General features: G+C 32.8%; 2 protein-coding genes across 3 annotated transcripts in view; one reads left to right on the top strand and one right to left on the bottom strand.

Moving 5' to 3' along the window:
- The window catches only part of Brinp3 (BMP/retinoic acid inducible neural specific 3), a 347625-nt gene that overhangs the window by 180989 nt on the left and 155207 nt on the right, over positions 1-11429 (top strand). The gene's annotated exons all lie outside the window — the stretch shown is intronic.
- Positions 7870-8293, bottom strand: LOC126514193 (translation machinery-associated protein 7-like). Its single transcript, XM_050162923.1, has one exon. It carries the CDS (start codon positions 8291-8293, stop codon positions 8099-8101), a length of 195 nt encoding a protein of 64 aa, XP_050018880.1. The 3' UTR covers positions 7870-8098.

The following is an 11429-nucleotide window of genomic DNA, read 5'->3' as shown; positions in this document are numbered from 1 at the left end:
ACATTTTAAACAAAAATGTTAATGTTGTCATTATTATATGACACCTTAAATGTTCACCACAACAGGAGCATTTGGAAAAAATAAATTGACCTTAATATATTCTACGCCAATATTAAAGACATGAAAAAATATGTGAAAGATGTTTTTTTCCAGGGTTCCCTAGGGCATCATGCTTTGATTTCATGCTATTGACTTAGATATACTATCTGGATCTTCCATTTGAAGACTTTAATAAGAGATTGTATGATAGATAAAAACTGTTGTTTGAATTATCTTTCTTCAAATACAAATTGCTGTTAAAAAAAACCCTCTTTCAACATGCACCATTTTATCAGTGTGTATTATTTTTATCACTTCCAGACTGTTCATCAATTTAGTAAAGCTACTTTCTGTTACTTTGAACAATGATATCCAAACCTCATCACTGTTTAAATTTCTAAAATAAGCCATTCAGTTTAAGGAATTATTAAAAGATTATACTGCTTGACTATATTAATTTTCAGCAAAGGAATATATTTCATGACTTTTTTTGCTATTTTATTAGAATATATAGCAAATTCAAAAATAAGAATATATCTTTTAATGTATATAAATATGTAAAAATAAGAAATGAGAACAAAAAAGATGACCTTAAAATTAAAGGTATTGACTTATTTAGAAAGGCAGTAACTTAAACCTATTAGAATAGATTTCCAGTTTTAAGTCTGCAAGTAAATCAAATAAAACGTGTTACCAAAATACTAATTATTTGTATAAGATTATTATATCATATGTTATAATAATTCTAAGTGTACTTGATAATATTTTCAGAATTAATTTTTTATTCAACCAGTGAGAATAATACTACAAGGGTGCAACTAAGTCTATGTTCTTAATATCTTTCAAGAAGTGAGAAAAACCAGTAACTGTTGGTTCTTCCTACAACCCCACTGTCAAAGGCACAAGACCTGTAATACAGTGACTCCTGCCTCCTTAGCATCAGAAGTCTTTATTTCATTGTATCACAATTTTTGAAAACAAAAGAAAGGATTTAAAGAAATAGTTTTTTATTGACTCACTGTGTGTGTGTGTGTGTGTGTGTGTGTGTGTGTGTGTGTGTGTGTGTGTAGGTTTGTAAGCCCAAATACTGTTCCCATTATCAGTGGCGATAAGATTATCCCATCTGTGTAGCTTGTGGTACAGGCAGTTTTGAGTTACCTGACACAGGAACTGGGAGCCAAAGTCAGGTCCTCAGTAAGAGCAAGTCCTGTTAATCACTAAGCCATCTACTACTCCTCAATAAAATCATGTTTCTAACAGATATATTACTAAATTGCATCAGTTTTTTTTTTTTTTTTTTTGGAACAAACAGATTAGTTACTCTCCGTTACTTCAAAACAACGTTTAGCAGATATTGCTCTGGATGATGCACAATACGATTTCTGATACAAATGTCACTTTGAATGTACAGATCCATTCAATGCCATAATTAAATATTACCAAATAACACTGTAATTTATGTCTGGTTTTTCAAGACAGGCTTTCTCTGTAGCATTCCTGGAATTCACTCTTTTGACCAGGCTGGCCTCTAGCTCATAGAAATCAATCTGCCTCTGAATCCTGAGTGCTGGGATTAAGGGTGTGCACCACCACTGCCCAGGCAACTCTACATTTTTTTTTTCAGTTGCAAGTATTCGTGATTTTCTTCTAAAAGAAATTCTTGTGAAGACATATTTTTGTTTACCATATTGCAAAGTATTTAATTTTACTTAAAATAAAACAGTATTTTCTTCAAAGATGAATTGAACTATGTATAATATCCAGTATCCATAATATTATTAACAGAACAAGCACTTATAATATATTAATACTTTCACTAAAAATGAGTACAGATGTCATTTTAATATTTCACTTTGCTTGACTGTTTAAAAATATTTATTTTAACTTAAAGAAAGATTAGAAATATTAAGATAAAATTTTGGTAGAATAGCTGTTAGTGTTTCTTTTCTATTTTTGCATCCCCATAAGCATAAAACTTAAATACTCTCATTTAAGTTTAATAATAGTCAATTTTTACTTTAGTCCCTGTGAAGTGTACTTTGTACAAAGTATCCACAACTGTCATTCTTTGTCATATGTTACCTTTTCCCAATCAATTAACACCTGTCACCATCTTTCCATCTGGATCTCTTCTAAGAAAGTGTGAACTTCTTTTAATTTAGTTAAAATTAACATAATTGGGGAACAAGTAATTGAACATAAATTCATATCTTAAAGAAATATGAATAATTACTTCTATGGGGATATTAGTTTTGTTACAAGGAAAAGATAGCAAGGATAGTACAGAAATATTTTCTGAAGTTTAGACCATCAGTATTGTTGGTTTAGAATGCAGCAAAGGAAAAAGAGGACATAATCATTTTGGTTAAGTCACGATATTCACTCACAGTTCCTCATTCTATCCATCTTTCCGATGTCTCTGATATGCAAAATGAAAGGCCTGAAGCTAAGAAGTTTTCAGTTTGACTGTTTGCAAGACAATTATCTACTAAAATTATTAAAAGATAATAAATGCTAATAGGATAAATTGAAATAAAATTTTCCATTTTATCTGTTTTTAAAAACAGTGTTCTGGTAATGGAGGACTAGAAAAAAGTTAAGTGGTATAATGCCTTTCAATCAAGTACAATTTTACTCAGCATCCTTTATGCAGTATATTGGTAAAGCAGATCAATCATATACACATTGTTTGCTTAATACATACCTGCTATCTATGACAAAGCTTAAGAACTAAATGCTTCTTGCAACAGCTTTACTGGGTGATTAGCAAAGATAGTCATTTCTTTTAGAATTAGTCCTTTTGTGTATAATGATCTCATGAATTTTGAGGGAATCAACAGCATCAGCATCATCTTGGAGCTTGTTAGAAATGCAGAATTGCATATTTAGTCCCCGATCTATTTCACAACATTTATAGGTGACATCAATACACATTAAGTTTGAACAGCACTTCTTGTAGTGCCTAACTAAATTCGAAGTGCACTCAAATGAACCAGAAATCTGGCTTCTGAGAATAAATGTATATTGAAAGCATAGGAGCAATTCTGAGCTAAACACTAAAGAAACATACAAACATCTTCATTTTGTGTTGATTTTAACTGTCTTCAAAATTAGAAGCAGCTTAATTTTCTTTCAGTCAGCGGAGATACAATGCAAACTAACCTTGAGCTATGTTAAATTACTTTTTTCATTTAATTGCACTATAGGGAGCATTATGAGTTATGAGCAATTTTAGTGATAACAGTTTCATCTTTTCTTGCGGATAACTCTTAATGGTTGTAAGGTCAGCTGATCTCCTTTAGAGTATTTTAGAAAACATTTGAATTTTTTTATGATTTAAAAGGGTAACTATTTCTTTTCTGTAATATGGTGCAAATGTTAATTGGTGTTAATCTAACACGTCTCTATTTTATCTATTGTATTTATGTATAAAAATAATTCTACGTATTTTAAGGAAACATTTTCAAGGCTGTTTTTTTCTTATTACTCTTTGTTTCTGAAGCACTCTTGTCCCTCTCTTTCATTAGACAAGTAGGAAACAACTACCAGGTTGTGCACCTTCACTATATCGAGGAAGATAATTATTGAGAGCAAAACACAAAGGCAAACTGAACAACTTCAAAAGGAAAGAACACTCACACAGAAAGTAAAATTTCATACAAGAAATTATATGGCTTCCTATTACAAATATGCAAAGATATGTCTCGAGATACATGCCTATATCAAATGTAAAATTTTTAACATATTTAAGCCAAATTGAGTCATTTCTTCCTGTTGAGAGCTTTTGTTTATAAAGTGTTTTATATGCGAAATTTGCATCAAAACAAAGAAACATCCAAATAAAGCTTTAAGTAAAATATGTTGAAAGGGGTTAGATTTATCTGCCATTTGTGGTTATTATTTAATTTTTTTATTCATCCAAAATATTATATGATAGTGCAGCAACCAACTGAACTCTATTAATTACAAAATGAATAAAACATGGTCATTCAGAAGATTTAATATCATTGTACATGCATCGACAATGAAAGAAAATGGGTCTATGAATTGGAGGGAAACAAGAGAATAGCATGAGAAGTGTTGAAAGAGACGAAGAGGAGAAATGTAGTATACGTTGTACTGTTGTGGAATATTACTTCAAGTAAGTAAAGTTGTGATACATTGTTTTAGCCTGAACTTGTTTAATTATGTAAAGGTGTGTTGCTGGTTCACATTTTCGGCCTAAGGTACCTAATTGCCCTAATAAAAAGCTCAACAGCCAATAGCTAGACAGTAGAAAGATTGGAGGGGCTGGCAGGCAGGGAAAGTAAATAAGAGGAGAGAAAAGAGGGGAAGGGTGTAAAGAACAGAGAATGAAGGAATGAGAGAGAGAAAGAAAAAAGAGACATCTGGGTTTTTGGCCCAAAATGAAGCCTGCTAAAATGTACATTTCCAATTCACTATGATACTGCTGTGAAGAAAGTCCATGATCACAGAAACTATTATAATAGAAATCATTTAAATGGTGGTTTGGTTACATTTTCAAAGGTTTAGTCCATTATGATCATGGCTGGTAACACGGTGGCGTGCAGGCAGACAGTAGCTGTGAGCTATAGCCTGACCCATAGGTAGAGAGAAGAAGAGAGACTCTAGGTTTGGCTTGAATACCTATATTTTAAAATATAACCCAGGTGGCACTTGATTTCTCCAATAAGTTCAAGCCACCTAATCCCTTTAATTCTAACAGTGCCATTCCCTGAACGAAGCATTCATTTGAATATATGAGCCTATGGAGGCTATTATTATGCAAACCACCACATATTTATGAATTTATAAAAATATGTGTATAAAAAGTGCTTCAAAAAGCAGTGAATTAAAATTTGATAGTTTGTAATAGTATCTGCTGATGGCTATGAAAACCCATGGTTCTCTTGATTTTTCTTCTCGTTATGGAAGTTTAAGAAGGCTCATTTTGGATTGTCCTGTCTTTAGACAGAATAAGGGAGAAAAGAGGTACAATTTTTCTAAGCTTGTAAACATGAAGCATGTACTGCATGATGACACACACCTCGTTCACTTTTTATCTGTTGATCATTTGACCATGGCTCTACCTTTCAATACCATAAGAAACAGATCACCTTCTCACGCTGCTTATAGATCTCAGCACAGGGTCAGTTATTCACATATGCTTATTTGTCACCATAAAACAATAAATTATTGCACAGTTGAATATGATGTGTTGAATTATTATTACCGATTCAACCATGGGATTCATGCAATGATAGACTTTTAAAAAAAAGTGAGACTATAATTACAAAATATTTCCTTTATCTCCTCCTCCAAAGCCCTATCATATACCCCTCCCTAACTATACTTCCTTCAAATCATGACTTCACTTTCACTTAGTTATTTCATGTGTGGACGCATATGCATATAAATATCTTTTCCTAAACATAACTTGTTCAGTCCGTACACTGTCATTTGTAATTATGTTTTGAAGACCGACCATTTAGTACTGAACCATCAACTGCTGTATTCTTATTTTAAGTATATGAATGTTTTGCCTACGTGTATGTTACCTAATGCCCAGGGAAGTCAAAAGAGTGTTAGATATCTGATAATAGGATTAAGAAGATTGTAAGTTGCCATGTGGGTTCTGGGAACTAAGAACAAGTCTTTACAAGAGCAGTAAGTGCTCTTAACCATTTAGCCCTCTCTCCAGACCCTTTATATAATTTTCATTCTGTTAATTTCAGTCCTTTTTTAAAAGAACTTTTCAGTAATTTTTAAAGAATATTACTTCTACTACTAATAATGTGATATACATATGATAATGATATAAACCAAATGAAAAGTAAATAGAATTAAAGTTCTATAAGATTCCATTTGCATATAAATACAGGAAAAATAAAGCATAACTTAAAAAGCCATGCCTCAGAAGTGTATAAAGCTTTCAGTTAATTGGTGTAAACTCAAAATTGTGATTTTGTTTTGTTTTATTTTTCTGTGTTTCACATCTCCATGAAAGAATCTTGCAAGATCTGTGCATTAATTGTGCACACACTATCACAGAGTTTCAGGTGAAGGAGACAGCTGCATGGTTTTCCACATGGACCAATTAGATCTTTTCCTATCTGCATTCACTTATTCATGTTCTAGCAGATTTGGGATGCTGAATCACTTAAAAAACCACAGTCTGTGTTTACAGTGTGTGACTGACCTTTATAGCTCATGTCTTGCTAATATATAGCAGCAGCTTTGAACATACCTTTCTAAAGTATTTGTATCATTGAATACTTTTGGAAAATTATAAAATTGAGAATGTAGACTTCTTTCTCAAGTTTTTGTATAAGTATCTCAATTTATTTACCATAAAATTGGGAAAATATGGTAGTGGTTCATATTTTTACAATTGAAAATTGATGTCCTACGAAGACAAAAGTGTTTATAAAGATTGATGGTTCTTGAAAATACAAAGAATTAAATGATCTTTAATATAAGCTGGTTAATATCAAAAATGCTTGGCATATTAAAAACAATAAATTAGCATAGATTTTATAAAAGTATAATAGCTTACATAAAGATATAAGCTTTTCTCATATCTGACTTAAGGGGGATCATTTACATACATGAATTAATATCCTATTATAAAGAAAAGATGAACAATTTGCAAGTGGGTCATCTTTATCAGACTATTAAAAACCCACAGCTATGTTTAAACATTTTGATAATAAAAATACCCTAGGTAATAATAATGATTGACTCTAGATTCAAGTAGTAAAAAAAAATCAGTAATTTGAGGTTAATATGAAAATCATGCGGTACAATAAAATTCGGGAAAAAAAGAATAAATTAATATTTATTATATTCATTTTTTGCTCTTCCAAGGGCTGTAGAGGAATTGCATTGCTTAATGTTCCCAGAGTTTTGAGAAAGGATATTACTTCTCATTTGGAAGCGAGGGCACTAATAGTCTATACAACTTTCATAAAATATCAAGATCAGCAAGGAGAGGACAGTGAATGATTAGAATTTATCCATCATATGTGACATCAAAATTCACATGCCCCTCTCATTCTACCATTTTATCTTTATAATGTCTCATTTAAATTGTCCAAATTTGAATAAATACTATAATTACTAAACATATAAGTGTACTAATAGTTGCAAAACATAAAGCAAAGAATACCAGCTAACAAACCACAATCCCAGAAAACTTAGACAACAATGAGGACACTAAGAGAGACATACATAGGTCTAACCTATGTGGGAAGTAGAAAAAGACAAGATCTCCTGAGTAAATTGGAAGCATGGGACCTTGGGGGAGGGTTGAAGTGGGGAGGGGAGAGGCAGGGATGGGAGCAGAGAAAAATGTAGAGCTCAATAAAAAAATCAGTAAAAAGAAATTATACATTTTTTTATTGTATGAAGTATCAATTTTTTTCAGGTTAGAAGAGAATACAAATAACTCATCATATACACTAAAGTAATAAAAATAGAGGAACTAATTCCTCCTTAGATGGAAAATGCATATTCTTCTTGCTTGTTCATTTCTGGTTCACATTTCCTTATACTCACGTCTGCTTAAATATCCAGTATTCTCTATGTCATCTCTCACACTAGCATATTTTGAGCCACTTTATCTAAAACAACAATTACTGCATCTTGCTATGTATTTCCTTCAGTTTTGTATGGGACAACATATTGGGCAAATAGTCTTAAATCAGTGTATTTTAGTAAAGTTAAAAAGAAGGTTATGCTGCTTCAGTAGTTTGGGGTAATAGATAATTGGAATTTTATGAAAAATTAGTTAATAATATAGATTTTCTTTTTTTATTTATTTTATTATTATTATTATTATTTTTTACAAAAGTTTATTACAATGTACAACAGGCTCCAGGATAACACTTCATTTTAACTATAGGTGGCAATGATGTTATAGTAGGGGATCCAGATGTTTAGCAGGCTCCAGGATAACATTTCATTCTAGCTGTAGATGGCAAAGATGTTATGGCAGGGAATCCAGATGTTTAAATAGGAATGGAAGAGGGTCACCATCATCTCAGATATGAGGAACAGCTTACTTTTTGCCAGATTTCTTAATTCCACCTGTTGCCAGGGGTCCCTTCCCCGCGGCCTTGGCTTTTAGCTCCTCGAGTTTCTTCTGCTCCTCTTTTTGTTTCTGCTTGAAAGCCTTATCTTCCTCGCCCATTTCCTTGGCCTGCTTCTTGGGCTGTTTCAGGGGCTTCTTTTTGCCACCTTCCAGGCCCGACATAATATAGATTTTCTTATCACTAAATGTGGTGACAGAAAAATGTTTCTTAGAAATATGCAATCAGAGAACTTATTTTCAGCATTTGGGCACAAACTAGAGGACTGAGCTAAAAAATTATTAAACAAAAATGGAAAAAGCAGGCTTTATTAATATAAAAGTCTTACTAAATATGCTTTGGCTTGAAAGAATTTTTGTTTTGTTTTCCTCAACATTACATGGATTCAGCTGGTTATATTTAGGAATATGTATGAATACACAGGATCATATATGCACTCAAGGACGGTGAAAAACAGGCAATAAACTTGAAGATCAGGGAGGGTTATAGGGGCAGAAAGGGAGGAAAGCAAAGGGATAAGTGCTGTAATTAAAGTGTCAGTTTTTAAAATTTATTAGACTTCTTTTTTAAAAAATGCCAATCCAAGTTCCTACTTCCTTTTCTCCTCCCATTGTCTCCCCACACCCTCTAACCCCACCCCCATCTAATTCTCAAAGAGGGTAAGGCGCATTGCCTTGTAGAAGGTCCAAGTTCATCCCTAGTATATCTAGGCTGAGCATTGAATACATCCAAAGAGAATAGGACTCCCAAAAGCAAGTACATGCCGTAGGGATAAATCATTGTGCCACTGCCAGTGGCCCCTCAGTCTGCCCCAGCCATGCAAATGTCAAACCCATTCAGAGGAAGTAGTTTGGTCCTATGCTTATTCCTTTTAAGTCTGGCTCCATTTTTAGGTTTGCATTTTGTGCATTGTACAGGCCCTTTTCAAAGTTCAAGTTTTGAACATTGTGAATAACCTGAAACATTGTGAATGAAGGATGCTTTTCCCAGTATAGCATATACCCTAGAGATTCTAGACTGTTATCCCTATGATGCATATACCAAGACCATCAAAGTTCTAAGAATCCAAATATCTGAATAAAAGAAAGGTGTCCCTGGAATTTGGACCGCAATTGGTATCAAAATTCACTTATTCTCAGCTCATATGTTTGCTGTGGAACTGTCTTTCCCTGTGTAATGCCTTGCCCAAGACAGTCTCCTGCTTCTTTAACGTTTGTGTTAGCAAAGCCAAGCCCTGCTGGTTCACACTATAGCTTTCTGTGTCTTGTCTCACTTGGTGTTGTGTCAGGGTGAAGTCTGATTCTTCCTCATATATGTTCCCTGATCAAAGACACTCTAGATAGCGTTTAAGAATAGATTCTTTCTAGAGTTTGTCTCCTTTCCTTCATGTCTTGTAAAATGGCAAAATATGATTATTCTTTCATTTACAGATGCCAGAGATTATGTCACCTAAATCTGCAACTTGATGTGAAGCTTAAAAGAGTGTGGGCTTCTCTTGATAATAAGAATGCCATTCTTTCATTCAGTTAACCAGTTAGAAGCAGTACTGTGTGCCTTTATTTAGCTACTATATAATTCAATGTCTGAGGCTATGCCAAGCTCTCTTCTCCGTGTTTCATGTCTTTTTGTTGGGGTGGAATATTTTTTACTTTTATTTAATCTTTATTTACTACTGAAAATATCAACCGAACATTCTTTATTTTTGCATTTGCTTTATCATTGTATTTGTGTAGATGTGTGTGTGTGTGTGTTTGTATGTGTGTTTGTATTGAGACAAACTTTCATGTAGCATGAACATGACACAGACTCACTATATGGTCTTGGCTCCTGACTCCATCCTTGCCTTTATTCCCTAAATAACAGTTTAACAGGAAAGTGCTATCACATCCAAAACTTATGAGGGCCTAATTTTAATAGAAAAACATCCCGACTTTCTCTAGTAAGTTATTTGTTTTTCTTATCAAAAGCTACAACTTTTTCTTCTCAAAGAGCTGTGATCTAATTATTCATTTGCAAATTTACATTATTCAATACGTGATTGTCATAGGTTTTATTTCTAGATATTACATGACAATATAGGCAGATTTTCTGTCTTACCTGTCATCTCCCAGATAAACACATGTGCGCTTCTTAGCAATTATGAAAACTCAGCTGCTATCTTAAGATTTTTAACTAGCTCTTATAATTTTAATTAACTCATTTCTATTAATTTACTTTCTGTCTCGTGACTTTCTTATCTTTACTCTCTACTGCCCATATTGCTTTCTGATTTTCTTCATGTAGGCTAGGTAACTTCACCTTCTCAGTATCCTGTCTGCCCCCCAAGTCCTGCCTAACTATTGACCATATAGCTTTTTATTATACTAATCACAGGGGCATATCTTCACACCATGTAAAGAAGTATTCCACAACATGATATACTAATTTTTCTTAATTTCCTAATCTTGAAACTCTACTAAACTATTAAAATTATAACATTTGGTCACATGTAAGAGGTTTATCAATTTTACTGGTAAATCATGTTCATTAACACTGTACTTTTGATCATTGATTAAGATTAATAAATATCTGTCATGATATATGTTTTCAAATATTTGTATCAATTTTATTTGAAATTATGTAATTTTTTTTCTTTTTTAGTCTCTGTAAACATTTCAAAGTTTCTTTTCTTTATATCTTCAAAGTTTTGGCATAATCCCTTCATGGAATCATTTGTGTCAACTCAGTGAGTTTTATGTCTAAAGGATCCTATTAGTAAGAAACCAAAACCTTTTATTTAAACAATGTCATAAAATAATTACTTTCCTGGTTTCCATTTTTGATTTATTTTAGATTTTCTATGTCAATTGTTCATGCACTTTTCTCTTCCCTTGGAAAAAAATATGTGTTGAGTGTTGGTATGCATTTTCCATCTGTTTGCTCAAGTAAGCGACTTTGACACTTATCTATACTTTTTACATCTTAAAGCCCATTGAAAACTATTCTTTTTTAGATATATTTTTATTTCTTACAGTCGTCTTTCTTCATCACCCACTTTGGGTTGGATTCTTATAGATTGCACACTTCAGTGAATGAAGTCACATATGTTTATCAGTATAAACATTTCTCTGTAAACTGTTCTAGTTCTATCCTTTAAACTGTGGCTTCAGAAAATGTTTCTATAAAAATGATGATTCCCACAGGGCAGGGAATCCTGAGTGCTCTTTGGGCTGACGAGGGAGGGGGACTTGATTGGGAGAGGGGGAGGGAAATGGGAGGCGGCGGTGAGGAAGAGACAGAAATCTTTAATAAATAAATAAA

This window comes from Alexandromys fortis, unplaced genomic scaffold (assembly GCF_014885135.2).
Source record: "Alexandromys fortis isolate MF-2015 unplaced genomic scaffold, M_Fortis_MF-2015_v1.1 scaffold_126, whole genome shotgun sequence".
Lineage (NCBI taxonomy): Eukaryota > Metazoa > Chordata > Mammalia > Rodentia > Cricetidae > Alexandromys > Alexandromys fortis.
The sequence above is the reverse complement of the archived record's forward strand: the minus strand, read 5'-3'. Positions and strand labels throughout refer to the sequence as shown.